The following is a 24,857-nucleotide window of genomic DNA, read 5'->3' as shown; positions in this document are numbered from 1 at the left end:
CTACCCTAGCAAATGATATATACTGTGTATATCCATGTATGCATAAATATATATATATATATACACGTACACACATGCTTATATGTGATTTAGTGTGGGCCTGGAAGGATGTGCTAATGGATATCTTAATCCCGAGAGTCATAAATGTGAATGTTTTCCTCATCAGGACAGCAGCTGCCCAATGTAAATGTATTTAGTGTAAGGAAAAGCCTTCATTAAAACAGTTTACAGTTTACAGCCTATGGAGACTTGCTGTAGCTTTCTGCCTAATGACCACAGAGAGAACTGGGATGTTGACTGATTTGTCTTGTTTCTTCTGGTTTCTTAACTTCTTTAACTACTCAAATTAGACACACATGGCCCAAACTTGGAACCTGGACTGTGGTCAGGGCAGATTACATTGTAATCTCATTCTCTGCTGCTGTCTGAAATGGCAAAACAAGGAAAAAAAAAGCCTGTTTCAGGATCTGATTGCTTCCATTATTTTATATTTATATTGCTAGACTTGACACAGTGGTATGGATTTGAGCGAAGTTTCAGGGACTAAGAAGTAGAATTTTTCTTTAGAAAATGCAAGAGACAGTTGCTGAGCACATCATGTCATGTTGCCTTTGTCACTTGGGTTCTGTAATGATATTTTAAAGCAACAAAGCAAAATTCTACTGGAAGCAGCACCATAAGGTACTCCCCTCACAAGCTAATTAAAACAACTCCTATGGGTAAATGAAGAAATATTTTTTCAGTTATGAGCACTCACTCTGCAAGTATTTAATTTAAATGAAATACAATAATGCATACTGAATAGATTGGACCATACAGCTGCATATTAATGAAGCTGCTAAATTTCTAGCAATCACTTCTATCGCCTAAAACTAGTTTATATGATGAGGATTGGGGGAGTTAAGAGAAGGACAGCTTCACTGAAGAAAGAAAATGCAATTCCTCAATTATATAACTTGTAGACTGACTGCAGAAGAGCTGAATTATTTTATAAGATACTTCATGTTGCTTCTTAGTTCTCCTGCATCACTTTCTTCCATTTTAACTCCCCAGTAGCCTCACTGGAAAGGACATGTAGTGAGCTTGTGGTTTGGGATTTTTTAATTGCACTGCAAGGCACATACATCACTGGAAAGAAACAACCTTCCAGTGGTGCTTCAGTGGGAACAGATCAGCTGTGGGCACAGAACAATTTGCAGGAACAAGACTGCAGGAAGAAACTGAGTCAAGGAATCCCAGTTACCTCCATCCTTCCTCCTTTTCTCTTGGAGGTGACAAAGAGATCATATAGATCTTGTTTTTGGGGCCCCTTACTGCTTCCTACAAAGAAAACCTCCTAAGTCAGTAGGTCTCCTGATAATTTTAGTGTTGGTGTGGCAGAAGGTTCTGCTCCAGAAATGAGGATATGTTGCAATACAAATCATTCATTCTGGGGTAGGTCCTATGGAGGGAAAGAAAAGAATTTCGGTGGCATGGGGATTAGTTAGGGTAAAATCTCCTCCTTCAACAGAAGGCCTAGAAGACATGAAAAATGGCTGGAGTTAGGATTGGAAAGAAAGGAATAAATCAGGAAATCACAACACTAAGCTGCACATTCCTGTGAATTAGCAGCTGGGCATGAATATGTAGAATTTCTCATCAAAAAAGGAAAAAATTCTTGAAAATTCACTCTTTTTCATTTAGCTGGTTTCAAAAGCTATTTTCCAATTCACAGAGAATGAGAATTTATATATTTTAAAAAAAATTTGACAACCATGTCATTTTCTTGGAAAAAAACTTCAATGGTGGTATGAAAATTAGTTAATTAAAATTGTTGAATACAGGTATAGGAGACAGTTTTAAGACAATGGTTGTGAAACAGTTGGACAATGCAAAAGAGAAGCTAGAGTCCATTTCTGAAAAACACTTTTATTCCCAAGGTAATCTCACTGTGGGAGTTTAGGCAGCTCATTCACACTCTCTCTTTGCAGCCCTCTCTCTGCCTTTTCCTGGCAAGGTGTGGTGAAAGCTGTCGTCACCTGTTGGCCTGTGTTACCTGAACCTGCAGCATCTCAAGAGCTTGTCACTAATGGGTTTGTGGGGTTGGAGCAGCTCTGAAGTGAGACCCGAAGTGCAAACAGAGAGCTGAGTCCTCTGCTGCAAAGCACTTGTGCAGCTGCTAATCCAGGTGTGGCCTGGAACAGCCAAGGAATGGATATAGGATCCAGCAGATCCCTTTGAGCTAATAATCTTCCCTTTAGCCACCAGAAAGGGACTCCATGATCTGCATCAGGGTTTTTTTGAGGTGACAATGTCTGTAAGAAAGTGACCCGGCAATTCAGCAGCTCCAACCTGCTGGCTACCAAGCCTGGACCCAGCTGACCAGCTTGATCCATCTAAATTTTCACCAAACTATGGCCAGAAGCACTGGGTGATCATGAAGTGGTCTTTAAGACTTTTACAGCAGACATGATGATGGAAAAGACATGGGTGAGCAGTCATTAGTGACTCCCTTTCCTATTAAATCCTCCTGGGTGCTGACAGAAAGGAGACTTACTCTGGTGGTCTTGATTTTATTGCCAGTCGCACACATCCATCCAGAATTATCAGGCAACGTCTTACATTCCTCTCCTTCTAGGCAGGGCTCCATCTCACACCACCATTTCCCAATCACTATAGAAGCTAAAAGAGAAAAGACAATGTTCACAACTATGTTACAACGGACAAATCTAATTAAATAATATCTCAAGGGTCTAACACTGCAGTTAAAAGGCAGAGTGTCCCTTCAACTGGAGTTTAGTTGTAAGGATTTCATATTTAATTACTTGTTTGGCATCCTATATTGCCGAAGACAGCGCACTGCTTGCCAGAGCATCCTCGTACAGGAGATCTTGTCTGCTCCTGTGCTGTGGCTGCAGGGAATGCTGTGATGGCAGCAATTCTGCTGCAGACCAAAGGACCATCCAGCCTCATAGCCGCTCTCCCTGGATGCCAATCTGATCATCACGGACATGTACAAGAACAAGGCAAGTCTGAAGAGATTTTCCTCAGAATATTCTCCAGGTCTTCAGGACTTGTGGCTCAGTGTACTCCAGATAAAACTGTCTGCTTTGCTTTCAGGACATGCAGCTGGATTTTTTTTTATCACAAATCTATCCAGAATTATTTGGACCCATAAAGACTTCTAGCTTTCCCAGTATCCCATCCTAGGGAGCATCACAACTAGAAGTAGAGGGTAAGGTAACAGTGAACAGCAGCAGAAGTTGTTGAAACATGATTATGAATTTTGTAGAAACCATATTATCTCTAGCAGTAACTTTTAATTTCCAAATATTTAACATTGTAAATAATGGCAGCGTTTGGACCCTGTTGTTTGAATTTTATTGGCACATATGTTTACAACCTTGAATGTACCTTAATGAAGTTTCTTGCCTGGGAATTGGTATCTGACTATATCCTTAACTGTATCTTAATGACATTTTTTGTCTGGGGATTTTGATAAACTTTAGCTAACCTTGTAACTGCGAAAAGTTGGCTCATGAGTGGCTCCTTCTGTGGTTTGCTTTTTCTGGCAAGGATTTCATGGTTGCACTCAGGAAGCCTGTCAAAGCTTTCTGCATGATCACTCAAAGAGAGATGCTTAACCCATTCATATCATCCCTCATGGCTCCTTCAAGCCCACAAAATACCTTTGAAGCAGCTGCCTACCTTATACATACATATATATTAATATATATACACACCAGCTGACTGCCATTCAGCTCTGGAAAATGCCCTGTTGTGCATGCATTGATTTAAGGACATTACAGAGCTTATAATTAAATTCTTGAGTATAGAATTGAATAGAATAGTTCAGTTTCAGGGGCCCTACAATGATCATATAGCTCTCAGTGTTGTCTTTTCTGGTTCTTCCCACAGCTTATATCTGATTTTTATAATATAATATATAATTTCTCCATATATACAAGACACAAAAAAAGCCCTTTACACCTGTGCTGGCAAGGCAGTTTAATGATGCTATTCACACACCTTTTTCAGAAGGGTATCATTAATGCTGCTAACAGCAGAGGAAAAAAAAATGTCTCTCTTTGCTATGCATGAAAAGGCACAAGGGCTGAATCTGTGCTCTAATAATAGATTGTGCAGTGGGCAAACTGAAAAACCATATCCTGCTAAATACTGGCCTTCACAGCAATCATCAGAGTAGAGCGTGCTCAGGATGCATGAGAAGAATTCTGTGACATAGAATCAAAAGTGATGATCATAATTATTTACGAGGAGCAGTGCCGTAGCATTAAGTAACCACAGAGAAGGATCCTATGCTGCGAGGTGCAAAAACCCACAGACCTGAATGCCCTGGCCTGAGGAGCTTACAGTGTAAAACAGAGATATGAGGTGAATACAGACTGAGAGGCAGCATGGAGAAGCAATGCTGTTCATAGCAATTAAAATGATCCCACTACTTATTAATGCTGTTAAATACAGCCCAAGTATTCAGATCTTGACCTTGAAAAACAATCAAATGCAAGGTCAGTGCTGAACCTTAATGGCAACTGATTCATGTAGTGGTGTATAGGTTTTAGTATATAAATATATATATTTGTTAATTTGTGATCACAGTGCAATTGCATCCAAGTGTCTATCAGTGAGCACCCTCACCTCGGCTGAAGACCAGGCTCTTTTGTAACGGAGGAAACTAATGGGGATATTTACAGATGAAAAGCTCCTCTTTGTCTCTAATATGTAAGTAGGCAAAATCCTTTGTAAGTCTGAAGCACTACAGAGCTCACTGTGGTCTAAGTCCTCAGCCCCACACCATGGCAGGGGCGTCCAAAACCCAAAGAAAATTACCTTCTTTGAATCTTGTGTTTTTAGGCTTTCTCTTCTATTAAGAGCTTTTTAGTCTTTAGGACCAGTTGTCTTTCTTGGGCACCACTGATCCTTTGAGTTCTACTTGATTTCAAAGTTTTATACCTCCAGCTCTCTTCAAAGAAGGAGGAAAAAGCTTTAAAATGAATCACAGTTTGCAGCATTTGAGATTGGGTCCACCTGTATGAGGAGGGGAGAAACCTCCCCAGGGAAATGACGCAGCTTCTCTATGTTTAGGTTATGTCACTCTGAGATGAGCTGAAGCAGTCATGTGAGAGAGGGAATTGCTCAAGTTAAGATGTTTCCCCTCAGGGTGGTTTTTATTCAAGAACTCCCAGATCCTGAGGAGGCTGAGCTTCTCAGTGACCCTGATGCCTTGAAGTGGCTACCAGAAAACAGAGGCTAGACAAGATTAAGAGAATAAAAGTAGGTATTTATTTGAAGGGCCTTCAAAGGTACACCCTGAGCAGTCAAAAGCCTCCGAGGAGCTCCACCCAAGATGGAGCCTGGGTCGTGGGTTCTTCACACTTCTGTAAGTTTGGTCCATTTGCATATCAGGGTTAATTCTCCAATTATAACATCAGTTCATGATGTAATTACCCCAAGTTTTCCCCTCCTCTCAAAGGCTTTTGGTTTACATACTTTGGGACCTGGGACAACAAAGTGTCCTTGAAGTGCAAACCTAGAGAGGGTTTGTTACACCTAACCAGCATGAGAGAGCAGTAGCTAACAGGCCATATGAAATTTAGACTTACATACTAGGCAGTACAGGATTGAAAAATACAGAAGTTAAAACCTAAGACATCAGCCTGAACAGCTCATTCTGGGTGAGAATTATGGATTCCTGTTAATCACCAAGCAGCACAGGCTGTGAATGCTCACATCAGTAATGCTCTGGAGTGCTTCTCATTGTGTTCTCAATGTCTGGGGACTACACAAAGCACAAGAGTTTCTTCATGCAGGGCTGCATTGACTGAGACAGATCCCTCTGCCATGGGGAAAGGAAAAGGATAGGAATAGAAGAGCCTTGACTACTTCTGCTTTGCTTGTGTTTTGTTTGAGTGCTTTTCTTTTTTCCCCATCTCCTTCTAGGTTGAATAAGTGACTGCTTATATCTTAACTGTTTTCAAGAAAATGCCTCTTTTAAAAGAATGTTAAACTCTAAACATATGACTAATGGAGCTGGGGAACTCAGGAAATTCTCAAGCTTTCTTTTCCAGCCTGATTCACACCATTTTTTAAAATCTTTGTTTGCAAAGCCATAGAATAATTTTGATCAAAATATTTAACTTTTGATGTATTTTGTCTGCATGGATTAACACACAATAAAAGCATTTGGTTGAAATGGCATTTGCTAATCGTGTGCTCCAGAGAAATAAACTACAGATAAGAAATCTGGAGATCAGATAGAATACAGGGAGAAATCAATAGAATAGGTTATATTTTCTCATGTTTACACAATTCTATTGCATTTTAAAATACATTTGTTCCCAGACATAATGCCCAAAGCCTTAGGTGGCTGCAGGGAAGTGCAAGTTTAGCTTGGATTCAGTGGGATTCAGCCTTCAAAGTTCACGAGAACCTTTGGAGGTTGCACAAGGGTAGTGACTGTTCTTTGATTTGCTCTTGTGCATCGTCTGGAGCACAAAGTTTTAATGCATGAAGGCAGCTGGCTGGGGAAGTTTTCCCCTTGAATTTCAGTATCAACATACTCCATTAAGGGCAATAGAAATGCACTGAACACCTTCACATATCTACACCTAAAAGATCAAATCATCATGGAAACACTAACCCTTCAATCATCTTCCTCTTGAATCAAACAAAGTTTGGAAAAAATACACAATCCATTTGAATAAAGCTGCCTGTTGAAACTCCTGAATTTAGTATGTTTCACATTTCTCAGTCTTCTAAGTCTTGCATTAAACTGATGCTACTCAGTTCCTCAGAGCCGTTTTACAGGTGATTAACAGGACATGGACAGAGAAAATGTGCACACACAGCCCAGACACTCACAGGCACTTGCTTCTGTCATGTTTGCTACTCCTGTGTGTAGAGAAAATGCAAATAGTTTTTTTTTTTTTTTTCAGATAAAATTCTCCTTTTCTGCATTTGTATTTAGGACATTGCTTTAACAATATGACAGACTCTATATGGCAATAAGTATAAAGACATTGTATTTAACAATGTAACAATAAGACCATCCTCACAGAGTAACAGATAACTTTAATTCATGTTTATGGAATACCCTGAAATATGAAGACAGAGCAAAGTATCATCATGCATTTTTCAACAGCTTAGAGGGAACATGCTATGTATTAAAATGTTCCAAGATTGCTTCTGCAGTTGCCATTATAAAGCCACAGCAGCTCTCTTTTTTCTGTGATAAAGTGCACACATTTTGTTTATATAGAAATAGAATACAAAGGAATGGAGATATTAGATTGTGGTTCCTCCTGATCATAGGTATCGTGTTACTGCAAGGAATAAGAAGCAGAGCTCATTTTCAAAACCAGTACACTCATTGCAGGATGGGAAAGTTTTCCCTGTAAGTATAGAGCATTCCATTTTAATCTCGTTTCCACCAGCAAAGATTGATATAAATAAAATTTAAATAGAGAACACATTTCACAGATGTCAGAAGTGAAAAAGACTTTGTCAGCTTAATGAAAAGATATCAATTTTCTCCACTTTATTCAATATATTGTGAGTCATTTTCTAAATGGATTAGATTAAAGGAAAGTTCAAACTCCCTGTGAGAGATTCTTGCGCTGATGGAGATTTTGGCAATAGTAACAGCACAGAGGTGGATAAAATCTTTCAAGAAATTTGGGGTTTTTTGGAAAAAAAGGATATAAACCAGAATGGGAGAAACTGTAACCCTGTGCTCAACTACTCCCTATACAACAAAATCTCAGAGAATTGAATGAGACATGCAGTTTCTCTTAGTTTATTGGGATGTCACGGGGAGCAGAATGAATTACAGAGGTGGGAACACACTTTCTGGGAGGATGAGAAAACTGGACTGAAAGAAAGTGTCATCTGAAGGGTTATATATTTCATAAACAGTCTGAGATAGCAGCCACTTTGGGAGCTGTAGAGCAGTAATCTGATAAATTAAAGAATACAAATCCTAAACAAAACATTTCAGGTTGAATATTGCTATCTGGGAGAAATACAGGATGTTTCCTACAGGGAATCCAAACTATCAAACTCTTTACTTTAATTCAATCTTACTCAATTTTAGAAGTATCAATCTAACGTTCCTGCTGTGCAGTGCTTCACAGACTTTGATAACAGACCTCTCATAGTTCTGGGAAAATGGACATTTCTCCTGTTTAAAGTATAAGCACAGTGCAATCAGTCTGGCAAGCGGTGTCTCATATCCCTAATTGCCTGAAATTCAGTCTTGCTGAGTTAATTTAATATTTTTTAATTGTAGTAAACATTAAAAAGACATCAGCATACTAAACTTCTTTTTTTTTTTTTTTTTGAACACACTGATCTTTGCAATATTCCCCAGGTTTTTTTTTAAATGTTTTATTAATTCACTGGCAGAGTTGAAAGAATTGAAGATTTTTTTTTTTTTTCCACTCAGAATTCTTGATTCTCCATTGCAAAATATTCAGCAGCTAGAGTAAGGTATTTTTAAGAGTGTATTACATGTCTGAACAACACTGTGGGCTGCACCATTAAATATGAAAGGACAGATTAGATGCAAAGAATCCATGAAAAATTTCCTTTTAAGATCTGCATAAACCAGCAAAAAAGGGTGCTAATTCGACAGCATGAGAAGACTCACTAGTGAAAAACCACTTACACTGGCATTTCCTAGCAGCCAACACACTGTTAGGTAAATTAGGAAAAACGACATAAACACGTTGTGTACTTCCCCCCTAACAATGTGACTAATAGAGGTGGTGTTGGCTAATGGCCTGAGAAGCAGAAACTCCCAGGGCTTGTTTAATCCCAGATCTGCTTCTCACTTTCTCTATTACTACAGGTAAATCATCTCCTTGCTATTCCAGTTGGCCATTTGCAATTTTATTTACTTAAGAGGATGAGTTATTCTTGCCATGCTTCCTTGTATGCTCCCCTCTGTCTCTCCTGCCCTGCTGAACTCTAACACTGAACTGCAGGAGTTTGGGACTGACATTTTTTTCCCCATTTGTACAGCTTGAAAAATGGATTTCTCAGGTCCTATGAAAATAAATTATAACATTAAAATTACGGAAATGCTGCCAGAAGGTCCTTAAGCACATTCCTGCCTTTGAGCTGAATGGAGATGGTCTGTTAGAGAGCAGATTTCACACAAAATAATTTAGATTTCGCCAAGGAATTTCTAGTCCTCAATGCCGTTCAGCTTGGGAGTGTCAAATGCTGCATCTTTGTCATTTTTCCACGTCCCTTTGTTTGCACCTCTGGAAACAGCTGCTGCTTAACCATAGAGGTGAGGGGCATCCATAGCTGAAGTAGGACCAGGATTCCTCATGGACAGCAGCTTCATGGTGAGTGAATGTGCATCTTCCCTTCCCTGAGTCCACCGACAGTGACAGTACCCAGGTTCTCTGCAAAGTGTGCCCAGCTGTTCAGAGGTAAAACACTGATTTGTTAGCTAGGCACACAGATAAATCATCCAGAGTTTAAGGAGAACTGTAGAATTTGCATAACCATGCTCTGAGTCAGGTAGATCTCAGCAGCAATGACAAGGAAAAGAAATCAAAATGTTTCTTAGCCCCTCAAAGTTCAACTATTGAGATCTTTTCAAAGTCTGGGATTTTAGGTAATACAAAAATGAAGCCAGCAGAAGCTGTCAGGCTGGGAGGCCTCTTGTGGCACTCCTTCAGGAGATGCCAGCAGGTCCCAGGCCAGTCGTGCTGGCAGCTGGCTCTCAACCCTGTTCTCATTTGATAATCCTGTACTCAAAAAGTGTGGTAGGCTTTTTAAAGCTGTAATTATTCCACATTCCACTGAACTCAAACATGACTAATGCTTGACACTTTCTCTGAAAGTCATGGATCATAGTTGATATTCTAACTGAACCCTCAGCACATTATCTATCAGGAAACTTCATTTTTTGCAAAGGAAAGGCAGAGTAAGCCTCAACAAAACAGATTTTTTGCAGATATGTGTGGCAGAGAGAAAGGACATGAAATGATAAAATAAATCATGTATGAGAAACTTGTCTCCCCAAAAGTGCATAGTGTATTCTATGACCTTCCAGAGTGCTGGGACGCAGTGTTATATTTTTTCTTGGAATTTCCTGAATTCTTGCACAGCAACATATATCCAAGGCAAGCATCAAGCTGCCAACTTTATTTATAGTTTTTTTATTGGCAGTTGACATAACATCTCTGCAAAGACAGTGGGGCATTGGAGAGCAACCTGCTGATGCTAATGAGCGCTAATGAGGCTGATGAGAGCATGAAATCCAACGTTCAGGGAGCTGATGGGAAGGCAGGTGACCGAGGACCCCCTCCCAACCTGTCCAGGGATCTTTTGTAGGTTAGGGAGACCCAGTGCTGCTATTTATTACTGAAGTTTGGGACAGAATCCACCCTTCCCTGCAGAACAAAGCTGAGAGCAGGCTGCTAAAATATTGTTCAGTGAAGAAGTGTTATTTACATCCTCTTTGAATGGCTTCAGATAACCTAGTGAAAGCTTAATCTTTTTGTTATATATTTAATGAAATGCCAATGAAATGCAACATATTTATACATATTTGAAAAGAAAATAGGAAGCTACTTATAAGTATTCACAGACATGTTTCAGACCAGGGTTGAGGACTGGTGTGCCATCAAAGAAGTGTATTGGTAATTTTTCAGGAATAATAATTCATTAATAAAGTAAATGAACAAGTTGAGATGCAGAGGGAGAAGAGCCAGGCTGTGAGATGAAGATTAGGGGGGGACACAAAGGTTTGTGGGTGGTCTTGCTATGCTATTCCTCCATTGGCTGCTGGGACCCCAAATCATACATATATATATATATATATATATATACACACACACACCAGCAATCTGTGTTTAGTGTGTGATCCAACAGTTACTGGAGAAACACAGAAAAAAACCCTCAGTTTTTGCAGACTTCAGACCAAATCTGGTGTCTGTAAAAGCTGCTGTTGGCTCAAATGTGAATTCCCTGTGCTGTGGGTGTTGGGTTTGGGGATGTGGAAGGGAAAAGCTGTGAGATGGGCTCGGAAGGGTGAAAGTCTATTGTGAAATTTTGACTGAATGAGGTGCCAGAATCACAGCCTAGCAGCAAGCACTCTATGAAAGAACTCTGGAAATGAATAAATTATATAACTGTAATGCATTTATAAGGCATAACAAAGCATGCATAATATATTGGAGGGTTATCAGTTATGAAATTAAATTCTGGTGTACCACTCGGGTATAAATTGTGTTTCTCTCATTACCAGAGAAACTCTTGTTAACAGAGAAGATTCCTGTAAATAAATATACATAGAAAATTCTTCCATTGAATCTACAGAAATTAATTGGATATAATGTGATCATGTGTGATTAGTCAATGAAAAACACCTCTTTTGGCGTTTTTTTTTTTTTTTTGTGCACGTTTTTCCAGAGAAAAATGGTTTTTGCTTTGGTTTTCTTTTTGAAATGCAAGCTATTATACTGTCCCTGTCTTCCTCTGTGAAAAATACTAAGTTCTCTGTGCTTTAAAGACCTGTGGCTGGAACTCTAAACTCAGAAAATGTTGAAATATGTGGCTGAGATTCCAAGTGTCTCTGCAGCAGTGGGGGCTGTCAGATGGGTGCCTGCTGCTGGAGAAAGCAACGGAGAGCAGGAAAAGTGGCAAAAGAACTGAAGGCACAGAAGAACCTGAGAAGTAAAAGGGTGAAAGAGAGCGGGTTTTGATTAGAGATTGAGAAGAAATTCTTCACAGTGGGGGTGAGGAGGCCCTGGCACAGGGTGCCCAGAGAAGCTTTGGCTGCCCCATCCCTGGAGGTGTCCCAGGCCAGGTTGGATGGGGCATGGAGCAACCTGGGATAGTGGAAGGTGTCCCTGCCTATGGCAGGGGGTGGAACAGAATGGTCATGAAGATCCCTTCCAACCGAAACCATTCTATGATTCTATATTTCTCCTAAAATCTGGATACCAAGGAATTTTTGGGAAAAGAGACTGCTAAGAGGCGTGAAGTACATGAAGCCATCTGCTATTCTCCCCTTAAAAAGGATGGAAAGATGATAATAATCAGAGCCAGAAGATTTCTGAAGCAAAATTCCCCTTAATTTTGAGGTATTATAAGCATGTAATGTCCTAAAAGAGTTTCACCAGTACAAGTCCCTGCTGGTGTGGTCACACTTCTGTCCAAGACACCCACAAACACAGGCCTTTGTCCTGTCTAGTAACAGTAAATCTGTCCAACTTCTCCACAGCTGGAGATTAAAACACTTTCCCAGCTTTAGCTGAAGCTTATCTGTGCTTCACCTTGTGCCTCATAACACATTCTTGGTAGGTTCTTTCCCCCTAAATGTCCTGCAGCATAACAAAATACATGAAAATCTATTATCCAATGGACACAAATCCAACAGCTGCCTTCAGCATGTAGCTGGTTGATTTTCAGAGTGCAATGCTGCAGATCAAAGCCCGATGAACAGCATCCCTGGATGACCCAGGGTGCTCTGGGGAAGGGTGGCAGCAGTCCTTTTCTAGTGTCTGTACCCACCAGATAATTTCAGTCCAGCTACAGAAATTTGTTTATTCGAACCTCCACCAACCCAAACCCACCTTGCATGGGGCCAGGTGCCCTGTGCTCCCACTGCAGGGATGATTCTGCATGAAAGGAAAACTAAGGGAGGTTTTATTGTCTTAATGATGGTACTCTGAATTTGCACGTGGTGTTTGCTGCTTCATGCACAGTGGTACTGAAAGGCAGAGCCTGCAGATTTCTTGAGGAAGTAGTTAACTTGCAATTATCTCTGCTGGGAAAAGACAATAAGGTCCAAATTCTCCTCCATGAACTGGGAATTACTGTGGCATAAACAACACACCTATAGAGCACCCATATCTCCACAGTCCAGGAGAGCACATTTTAAAATCTGTGTGGAGGAAGCTGTTTTCAAAGGTTAAGTTAAATGAGCCAACTGGCACTACACAAGGTAATTACTGATTTATTAAAAGTGTTGTATTCATTCAGCTATCTTTGTTCTGTGATGTAAGACAAGTCTAATTTTGTTTCAAAGATTAAAGGAACATTTGTTTTTTGTAAACAAATCCCTAGCTGCTATTACAAATTACATCATGCATAATCTTGACATGATAGATTGGGAGATATTTCAGTGCAACAATGCCAGTGCAACTGGAACAAGAACTGCGAGACTGAACAAAAATTGATGAATTGAGCACATGATATTTTGTGTTTCATATCATAGCTTAATTACTGCTTCAATATGCATGGAATAAGAGAAGTAACTCAATTATAAAAGCTTATCAGCAAGACTTACAAACAGTGAAATTCATGTGTGGATATTAAACTGACCTTAACTGACAAGCTTTGTTTTGAAATTATGTTTTCCTTCAGTGCTCATAATACTTATTTACTCTGAGACCTTTTACAGAGAATACTTTTAATGGGCACTTGAAATTTCATGGCTGTGTTGGTATTGGCACAGCTCATGTATTTTTGCCTCTGTTCAATTTAACTCTGAGTTGTACTATTTTAAAAGATCAAAATTCACTACCATTCACAGTGATATTTTTTCCTCTTTTTTTTTTTTTTTTTTTTTACCTTGGAAAAGGCCCTGGATTTCACTTCTTCCAGTTAACTCTTTGTTACTAATAATTTATGCAATGACCTTACCCTGTTGTCGTTAGAGTGAATAACCCTGAATTATACAAAAATCATCATTTCCACTGTAATGCACAAGATGGGCTCTTGAAAAAATAAGTAGGTGGAAGGAGCTGTGAGCCTCAGACTCCAGGTACTCCAGGAATCTAGTGCCCACTCTGCTCAGGTGACTCTCAGCTATGAAGCTGTGATCTCTGTTCTCATCACTACAAAAGGGAGTTTGTTTTTCACTAACATCTGTCCTTGCTCTTCTTGATCTCATTAACGCTCATACAAAATGAGTGTACGTGGAGCCTGAGCGTGCCCAGCCCAAGCTCCTTACAATTATGAGCATGAATTAGTGGAAAAGGTTTTGCAGAATGTGTTCAGCTCTGCCAGTTGCAAAATGTATGCAAGCAGGAGCCCTCCAAAGACAAACAGCTAAACAAAGACACTGGGAATTGCTATAGTTACCAGAAAACCAAATAGAAAGCTTTAGATGAAAATTTATGATTTTTTAATTCTCTTATTTTACAATACTCCCTTCTTCCATCATTTTAAAGCACTTAAAAACAGAACAAGGTTGAAATAGCTGGGCTTTCTTTCTAAAAAAAGAAATCTCAAAAAAATCATCTCCAAAAATACCTAATCAAACAGGAAAGATAATTGTCTAGTGAACCCCCTAATTCTGGGCATTATGTTGCAGTCCTCAGACTTCGTATTTCTGATTTTCTGCTTTAACAGTGATCACCAATAGAAGAGAAGGTGGATGAACAAGAGAAGCAGGTCAGTGGAAAAGTGCTGGGAAAGCTGTAAAGACTGTCTGTGCGCAGCTAATCTGAACTGTCATTGCTCAGAGAGCTGAGACCTTCCCTACACGTGCTGTGGTTCCATCAAGCATCACCTCAGGTCACAGTCTGAGGTTTTACAGCAGGAGCATCTCCTTGTCCATCCTGCATGACCACAAACTGACTTTAACAAATTGTCATGGAATCCATGTGTCCACCTCATGAGGCTCCTTGAACACAGGACAATTAAGAAAGAAGCACATGGTGAATGGGTTCATCACCAGACATCTCTTTCTATTTAATAACTTTAATTATCCATTACCCAAATTCTGCAGAGGCACTTCTGTCCTGACTGGCACCTGCCATTTGTAATGTGCAGTGTCCTTGACAGCCAGACATGACCATGTGCACAGAGAATGGGACCCAAAAGGTGGGAACGTCCACAAAGTGACTCTTCACCTTACCCACCAACACTGCAAAACTGAGAGCTCCCATAAAAAGCTTTCTTCCATCCAGAAAAGAATTTCCAGGAAAGTTTATCCCGAGAAGTTTTTGCTATTCTGCAGCTGCCATTTTTTATATAATTTTATTTTTTCATTTCCTTTCATATAAGAAATCCCTTTGCACTGCTCAGGCTGATCTGCCATAGATTCTCGGGGTTGATATTCTTTCCAGCACCACTTACAGTATCTGACTTCTCATTCGATCAATCGATCTGTGTGAGTGATTTCTCCTTTCACTTGCTTTAGGCCTTCTCCTTAGCACCAATCCTTCCCCTCTTGTCAGTAATTCAGTCTCCACACCTGTGATCCCAAAGCTGAGGCTGGAAACTGATGCCTCCCCCATAAGACACAGAGCACAGCCCATACTCAATTACGTAACATTTAGTACAAACACTGTAAGATACAGATGTTATCTCACTTTGACCTTTAGGTGCTGATTTTTATGGTTTTTGCTGCTACTTAGACAAATTACTCCTGTCCTAGACCTTGTGATGACAGGCAGCTGAAAAGGCTTTCTCACGAAAGGCAATCTTCAGAGGTCTTTAATTTAGCTTTCAATGAAGGTAGAATATAATAATTTATGATGAGTGCCTTTTGCATGGGCTTCCTCAAATATTTATAAACTCATTTAAATAATTAATAAAGGATTTCTAATAAACTGTTTATATTCACAAAAGGAATGTAATTTGCAGAAAGGACAGTTCAGGTGCTAGGAAACATGGGTAGACCACAGAATTAAAAATAATGACTTGCATTGTAAGTTTATATGACCTTTTTACAAGTTGTGTAAGGTTGCTTTCCTGTGGTGAAAAAATGTTTCTATCGATCTGCATAAGCTGTGCGCTGCACAGGCTATTTTAGGGAGGGAAAAAGAACAACTTTCTATTAACTTGGGGATTGTCAAGATCAAAGTTTGTCCAAAGAAACAAAATATATTATGTTAAGTATATAAGTATATCAAGCATAAGTTTCCTTTTTTCCCTTTTTTTTTTTCCTTTTTTTTTTTTTTTGAGAAATTGTTGCTACACATTATTTTCAGGAAAGAGAAACAAGTTTTTTATCCATTGGATCAAGTTTGCATTTATCACTACAGCAGGCCATTATTTAATCAAGCATAAGCTATCTGAACCAGCCTGTGATCATCCTAATGTGGATAATAACAATGAAATCCTATTAACAAAAGCAATTACTTCACAGCAATGCAGCCAGTTAGAGCTTTCCCAGCCTGCCTGGGCATCACTGATTTCCTCTCTCCACCTCTGGAGCTGAGTTGAGCACACAGCTCTTGTAGGATGTCAGATTCCACTGTGGCTGAAAGGGAGCAGCTCTCTCTCCATCTGATTTCTCCCTAGATCCCGTTCCATTGGGATGTGGGGTGTTTAGCTCGTGCTGAGGTGAAGAGCCCCCTGAGCTGATCTGAGCAGGTATCATGGTATGGCAGGGCTGTAAGGCTGCAGGAAAAACTTCCCTGCCTTCTCTTCCTGAGAAACCAGCCTGGGCCTAATGCTTGACTTCTGCCATACGACCTTATAGCATCACAAAAAAGAAAGATTATTCATTCATGACATCCTTTAGCTGATAAGTAATTGCTATTGCTGGCCCAAGGCAGGTCTCTCAATACGTATGTGGGAAAGGCTGCCTTTCATCTTGGTATCATTTATCCTCTTCAAGGTCACCCTTAAACTTTGCTTGAAGCACTCACTTGAGTGCAAGCAGGTGGACACAGCTCTTCCTGAAGCAGAGGCTACTGCAGGTCCACGAGCCCCTCTCTGTACCGGCTCTCCCTTATTCCAGCTGCCATCCCTTTGAGGTACCAACTACTTTCACTGCTCCAAGCAGCATCAGCTCAAAGTCATATGAACACCAATTTTTCACACAGAAACAGGAGGAGGAAAGGAGGCAGACTTTTTTCCCCTCACCTCATCTACGTAAGCACACCCCCCCACACACCATCACATTTAGAAAGGCAATCACACCTATTTCAAATACCAAACAAACCCAAGCTTATCTTGTAACTTCTTCTGCTGTCTTAAAACTCAGGGGTGCTATGTTCTGCAAACACCTCCTCTTTGCATAAACCACCAGCAATCTCCAGCTCCAACCCTGGAGAGAGTGCTGGCGACTAAACCAAGGCAGATAGCAGGGAAAGAGAGCAAAGTATGCAAATTTCACTGGGCACACTATAATTACTAATTCATAGCAGAACAGATCACAGTACTTCACGCTTATCCCATGTAATTCAGTCACAGCAGTATTCATTTTACTATTAATTTTAATAGAATAATTACCTTTATAAAGAAGAAAGAAACTACTGTTAGAGGGTCAGATCCTCAGGTGGGGAAGATATGGTGATTTATGCTAGCTTGATGAATTTTGTAATCTTCCTTTTTCCTTCCTTTGAAAGGAATTCAGTAATTGACTAGCTGCCAGACTTACCGAGATAATCTATGCTAAATGAAGCAAACTAAGAAGAAATGGGGAAGCAAAGAGGTGCAAATACTTAATGGTAAAATTTACATTATGTGCATTTGAATGTTTATGCATGTGCCTGCCTGGCAGACAAACACACACAGAGTCACACGTGCCTAAACAGCCAGTTCCCAGTTCATTCCCAACGCTGTCTGGCAGCAGAAACAGTTCCCATAGTGACACACAGTGCTGAATTTATAATGCTTTGTGTCCAGATTCTGCTCTGCGAAATGGCTAAGAGGTTGGGATTCCAATAACATCCTTTTTGAATATTAGCAGACAGAATGGGTTTAGAGTATGAGCTGTATTAATGACCTACAAAACAAGGAGCAGACAGCTATAGTATTATCTCAACAACCCAGAGAGATATGCAAACCACTTAAAAATTTAGCTCTTGGTCATCAGAAATGTTTGACAGGAACTCTTCATAGCCCGCAGCTGCCATAGTTCATGTATTTTTGAGGATAAGCTTAGACCTTACCCATCTGCCACTTGCTGCCCTCACAGCTATTCTATCTTTTCTCCTGTTTTTCCTGACGTTTTTGTTTCCTTGTCCTTTTTCCTCATTCTCCTGGCTCATAGGAGCAGATCTGCCTTTTGTCTGGAATGGCATGCCAGAGAGGAGGCAGAAGAAGTTAGAATTTGCCACCAGGAGCTGCTGGGCAGCTTCTGCATCTGCCTCTGGTCATTAAGCATCTTCAGCTGCTGTAATTTAGATACTTCAAGGTGCTGCATTATATTATAATGAATTGCTTTGAGAACTACTACTGAGATTAATTAAATTTATGGCTCCATCTTGGAGTATGTGCCCTCTTGTTGTGATTAAGATAATGCATTGCTTGAAACAGAAGTTAAAATACATGTCAATTTTGGCAGTCAGCAGCGCTGTCATTGGAGTTTTTACTTCCAAAAAAAAAAAAAAAAAGATAATTTCAAGATAATTGTTTCCTTTCTCTCTGCTAGGGTTTTAAATTCAACTATTTTATTTCAGGGTTCTGTTTAAATTGAAACTACTCCAGCATTATATGCAAAGAGAAATCAATCTCAGAGGGGGAAAAAAGAAGAACCAAATATAGATTAAAAAGCTGCCTCTCCAAAGGTTTTGAAATATGAGAAGCCTGGCTCTGCATGTAAGATTAATGACAGCTACGTGTGTGATGAATAGTTCAGCTCAAATCAGGGGAAAGTTTTACCCTAAGTATCTGCTGTTCCAAATGTTGAAACCCTGATATCACCCAGCCCTGCAGCAGGAGCACTCTGCATCCTGATTGTCCTGCTCTGCACAGAGAAGTGAACAACAGAGAGAAATAATGCCCATGCTTATAACCAACCCACATCACTTCATGACAAAAACATAATTTCTCTCTCTGGATATCTCTTTTCCATTATTTTTATACATGGTAATATATCAGCTTTGTTGGCCTCTTATTAAGAACCGTAGATATGGCACCGGTGGCAGAGGCTTTGCTCACATCGTGGCTCATGAATGGAGCTATTCTTGTACTTTAAATTGTAACTATTTTTCTAAAGAATGGACAAAATGAATATTCAGTTACTGTGCATTCAGGGCCTCAATTTGTGGCCAGGGAGCATTCAAGGCTTCAATTCTGTGCTGGGAACTCATGGGGAGACCTTCAGCTCTGCCTTGCAGGGAACAGCAGCCCTGGCCAGGGAAATGCAGAAGAGCTTCTGCAAGAAAGCGTCTTTAGTGGCTGATGTGTTTAACTTTTTTTTTTTATTATTAAAAAGCAGGTGGAAATAGTCAAATTAGGACAGCTTTTGACCTCCAAAGGCTTTTATAGTAATGGGGAGGCTCGTGCTGCAGCCAAGTTGGTGTCTCATCACACCAGAGCAGTTTCCTGTGTCTTTCCAACACTTCCACTACAAGGATCTCAAAGCACTTTTCAGGCCGTACCTTGACATTGTTAAATCCTGCCAAGGTAGAAGGGAAAGCATATTCTTGTCCTTGGATCACTGTGGATTGTACAAGCTGCTCTGAAGGACATGGGGCAAAATGGTAAAAATATCCCTGATCCTTCAGTGAAAATATTGGGTTGTATTTGTGTTCTCTGCCAGAGAGAGAAGCAGAGGCAATCCTTTCCATTTTCTGTGGGCAGTGGAATAGAAAGGCACTCATGATTTCCTTAAGAATGGCTGTAAGAGTTTATCTAGCGAAATAACAATAATACTAGAAAAATCTGACTCCAGAGAAATCTCTTATTGTACCCATGTACATTCATTATTACTGTTTGGGAGGGAATTCTTCAAAAGCTAACAAGGTATGTAAATTTATTTTTTATACTCATGGTATTTGGTCCTAATTTCAAATGGAATAAATGAGATATTGAATAGTACAGGTAGCACTTTTTGTTTTAAATTGTAATTTTTAATTTAGAAAACCACCGAGGGCAAGTTGTTCAGGTGCCCAAACATGGAATTTAGGTAACTCACTGGAAGCCCTCAGGCTTTGAAAGTGAGTTCTAGAATACCTGTTTGCACTAAGGGGAGAGAGGGAGGAGCAGGCTGTGTCTGCAGCTTCAGCAGTGCAGCAGTAGTGTGTCTGTGCTCTTCTGCACCCTGCAGTACCCACCAAAGCACCACTCAGCATGATGCCAAATGGCTTCACTTGACATACACCTGAAAAAAATACACAGGATGGGAAAGAAAAACATCTAGACAACCAGATAGCTGTGAAATGGATACCAATATATATCTATAGATCTAATTCTGTGCTTTCTTTTTTCCAGGGCACTGAAAGAGATGGGCAACAGGGACACACCTTTGCTGCATCTTCCCTCCATGCAGAGATGCTGCGAGATACCACAGTGAAGTCAAATCCCAGCAGCATTTCAGCAAGAGCCTGCTAATCTCTGGTGAAGCAAAAGGGAGTCAGATCAGCACAAAGAAAAGAGAACTGTGTATTTAATATCCCTATGGGGTTGCCTGGGACTGGCCTCTCAGCAGAGCACACTGCATTACATTTGTGTTCTGCAAGGGGACAGTAACAAATGGAACTATCAGAAAGGGCCACAGGTGCCTCCTCTGTCATTTTGAAGAAAACTGGAATTGTAAGAACTCAGACACACTGTATGCAAAGGAGGGTCTAAATGTACTGGAATAAGATTGAAGAGTTGACATTTAAATTGCCAGGCTGACATTTTTAAGCATTTTTGCATGCATGCTCTCACGGCTCTGTGGGTAGATGGAGGGTAGGAATGAGGAGGTGATGCCATCACCTCCTGATGATGGCTTGCAAAGGCAAAAAGAGAAATTGTTATTTATGGCAGTGCTGATCAGATCTTTATAAAATGCACTTGCTTATCATTCAGGACAAAGATGTGGAAATCTCCTTGTTTTGCTGAAACTCTTGGAAAATATGTGCAAATATGTGGCAGGGTTTCACACTCATATTTCCATACTTCCAGTGATGCCATATAAAGACCTTTCCATTGTCAGCCTGTTATACAGTTTTCCTGCAGCCATATTTAGTTCTTCTGGCCATGAAACTAATGGTAAAGCTTCTCCCAGAAACAGAAGCTTCCCTTCAGCTCACCTTCAGCAGAGTCCAAAGGTCTTACACCTGCCAGTACCGATGTTTTTAAAAACTCCAAAGCACCACCACAACACTGCTTAGACTGAATGACAAGACAGAGTTGAAAACAGTTTATGCATAGAGTCAATGCACTCAGTCTGAACAGTTATGCAAAGAATATATTTGCCTGAAACTCCCCAAACCATCTTGCAAAACCTCTGAAGAGCTGCATCTTTTTGGCAGGTTACTTTTTTTTTTTCTTTCTTTTGGGTTTTGGGGCTTTGTTGTTGTTGTTTTTGTGTGGAGGTTTTGGATCATAATTAGAGTTACTGCCTGGTATAATTTCTTAATACTATGCACAGCATGCACAAAAAGCCTGCTTTCCAAAATGTCTTGTCTGACTGTTTCTCAGGAAGGCAAGTTCCTTGAGCAGTGGATAAGTTTCTGGGGATCAAAATGGTGCAAATACACTTCTGGATTTAGGGATCACAAGAAAACCTCACAGCTCCAATCCTGATCCTTTTACAAACACAGCAGAGAACAGACAGAGCAGCAACAATTGCAGTGCCCAGGCTAACCATGACGTGAATTGTATATTACCACAGGCAGATTTCTGCCAAGGCTAAGCTATAAAACCTCCAGTACTCCTAGAAAAACAAAAACTCACTGCCCTGATTCAACTAGAAGGTGATGACTGCAAATATGCTTTACAAGTGTGCACGACAAATAAGGGTAGAATTGAACATTAAATCCACCAGCATCTCATAACCCAGGACATCTTCCCAACCAGAAATGCAATCTGTTATCTCACTAATTTTGATCCTATCTTTTTCCATCTTCTTTGTTTTAGTGGTGACTAGATCTGATTGAGAATTAGTTTGCTCCATTTAATCCTAATTCATGTGTGTCTCTGAGACTTCCTACCTTGTCTGCCTGTCCTCCTCTGTGTACCTAAAATGCAATAATCTATGGTTCACAAAGTTTTTATGATGACAGCAAGTCAGAGAAGGAGTTTCAACTGCACCAAACTATCCTTGTAATCAACCTTAACATAAATGTTGTCTTATTATGCATCTGTCTTCTCCAGCAGGCCAGAATTGTTCCTGTAGAGATTTTCATGGCAGTGGGCAGCAGCCTTTCCAGCCTACCATGTGTGTTAGCTTTCATTTGTACCAGTAGATCATGGAAGAAGAAACACAGATAATGTGTTAGTCTGGAAAGCAATGCACAAGAGATATCACAGACAGATTAATCTGGCGCCTCAAAGACAGCATAATTCATTTGGATGAAAAGGGGATTCTCCTCAGTGAGACAGAGAAAAATCTCCTTTTATCTTTTTCTTGGCAGAAGAGTGAAACACGAGGAGAATCCGTTCATGGGAAATGGGAATGCCATTTTAACTGCTGACACCCTCCTGGCCAGGGGCACTCAATTAGCCCCATGTCCGATTTCCTCTTTGGCCATAGGCTTCCACGGCTACCTGGGCTTTGTGGTTCAGTCCCCTAAATGTACAATAGGCACAACACCACCTCTTCTGTCTCCTCCCAGTATAAAGTCCAGTGATGAGATGGACTTCAGTGAAACGGCCAAAACAGGAGAATTCCAGCCTCCCTGGGGAGCCGGGACTATCCACAATGCCTGCTAGTCTGTAACACATACAAACAATTCTTTCCTCTGCAAAGGTTAAGTCTGGGCTGATGGTGGTCACAGGACATCACTGCAGGTGGGACAGCTTCAGCACTGTCAAACTCTGCCCTCCAGCCTTCCCTTGGAAAATATATTATTGTGAGCACAGGTAATTTCTTGTAACTGTCAAGAGGCTTTATTTTTCCTTCTCTTCTGTGATGAATTCCCTGTTAACCAGAATAATGTGACAAGGAATAATTGTCAAAGAGGTAAATTCATACTCAGTTCTTTTGATGATTTGGCAGTTTTTGAATTTGCACAGGCAGCAAGCAATGTTTTTTTAATATATAGGACTTGAATAAAAACAAATACGCTCCCAGTAAAATACCTGTTAGACACATTTTATAATGGAAAGAGTTGTGGACAGATGTGGGTCAAGATTTCAGAGCAAGGATAACTCATTGTCAGTCTGTTTTGAGGTGGGTAACTTGCCACTCCCTGAAGTTACTTGGTTTTCAGTGCAAGTATAGTTCAACTCTCCTAGAAAATGAGACTTCTGTGAAGGTCTGTTCATTTTGTGCATCATTATGCTCCACTTCATAAAACCTCAAGTAGACTCTTCTCAACTCTAACTGCTATTTCTGCTGTAAAGATGAGCAAAAGGGGCTATACTCATTTCTCATCAGGAACCTGAATCAACACTCCTGGAAAACTCCCATTAGCTTGAATGTGAATTGCCTCATGCCAATATAAAGTTATAAATATGGAGGAGCACCACTGGCACAGAACTGACACTGTTGTAAAATATGAGGTATGGTTACCGTGGCCTGTTTTACTCTGCGTGCTGCTTCTGTAATACAGTTTCCAAGGCCCACCACCAAAATTTGCAATAATTCCCTAATTTGCATCAGATGTCTATCCTCCATTCAATGGCTTTTTAATGTCCCTGTAATTCCACGGGGCAGTGGCACTGGGCACATGGCTTTGGCATGGGGCCACCTGAAACATAGGGTTTCCTTTGCAGCATTTTATTAGCAAAAGACCAGGTAATGGAAAGAGTGCTCAAAGAGGTGTAAAAATAATAATAGCACTGAGATATTGATTTATAAGGGACTGGGTTTAGATTACAGCAAGATAAGCATTACTGAAATTCAACAGCAAGTTAAAAAAGGTATCTAAAATATTACTATAGAGGGAAATGTGAGACAGAAGGAGTAACAGAGGCTGGAGAGGAGAACAAAGTGTACCATCAGCACAGGGAGTCCAGCAAGAAAGTGCAAAACTTCAGCTGACACCACCCCCTGGTGAAGGCAATTGGTTACACTGGTGTTTTTCAGGCAGGAAAATAAAAGAAATGAGCAACTTGCCCAAACAAGCTGGGAAAAGAACAGAGAAGAAAGCCAAGACCAAGGCTATGGTTTTCATTTCCACTGGCTGTAGCACAGCATTTCCCTGGAAAAGGAAATGATACTGAGGGGTAGTGGCCTGAGAACCCTCCCCTGGAAACACTCAGGGTGTGCATGGCTAGAGATGGGAACAGAGACTGGAGAGATCCTGCAGGGAAACAAAAACCAAAGGGGCAGCTAAGCCAAAACAGACTGTGTCACTAAATCATGTTTCTTTCTTGGAGGGATGTTGATTAATCAAGACAGAACTAAAAGTGAGTCTTTGATAAAATGCTTAAGTGGCCACACTCGATCTACAAATTATTTGCATCAACTAGAAGATGAAACATTAGTTTTCCATTATGCTCCAGGACATAGCAGCTTGCTAAATAACACTTTTAACTTTCCTCTGGCACCTATTGATTACATCCAATAGAAATTAAGAGTAGAAGGCAATTAAGTTCAAAATTTAATGGTGTTCTGCTCCTGTTAATTTACTGCCTGACCTGATCAATACATTACACTGGATAACAATCTATTCCAGCGAGGCTTGGTTTCTCCAGTGTCCCTTCCACTAAAATTACAGTAATGACAAACAACTAAATTTTCAGCAAATAATACTCAAAAAACAAAGAAATAACATAAAAAATAATTAAAAATTGGATTATTCACTGTAGTGGTGAAAACAACAGCACAGAGCTTGGACTTCATCAAAATATTGGATAAGCTACAACCTCAGCCAACAGAACCCTCTGGAAATTGAAATCTCAAGCAAGTTTTAAACACCTCACATATACAGGAATACAAAAAATACCCCCTTAATCTAGAAGGCAAAATTGAAGTGGGAAACAAAAGATCAATGGTAGTGAAAGCAACAATATTGTGCTGTTGTTCTTTTTCCCACATAATAGTTTAGGTC

The 24,857-nt window shown here is 40.2% G+C and overlaps 1 protein-coding gene across 1 annotated transcript in view; it reads right to left on the bottom strand.

The window, feature by feature from the left end:
• TAFA1 (TAFA chemokine like family member 1) overlaps nucleotides 1–24,857 on the bottom strand; it is a 224,513-nt gene that overhangs the window by 14,348 nt on the left and 185,308 nt on the right. Inside the window, exon 4 of the mRNA XM_010390208.4 lies at nucleotides 2,537–2,661. Within this exon, the coding sequence (XP_010388510.1) occupies nucleotides 2,537–2,661 (125 nt within the window). The remainder of the gene's footprint in view (nucleotides 1–2,536; nucleotides 2,662–24,857) is intronic.

This window comes from Corvus cornix, chromosome 12 (assembly GCF_000738735.6).
Source record: "Corvus cornix cornix isolate S_Up_H32 chromosome 12, ASM73873v5, whole genome shotgun sequence".
Lineage (NCBI taxonomy): Eukaryota > Metazoa > Chordata > Aves > Passeriformes > Corvidae > Corvus > Corvus cornix.
Note: the sequence above shows the minus strand (reverse complement) of the source record. Positions and strands in the feature narration are given on the sequence as shown.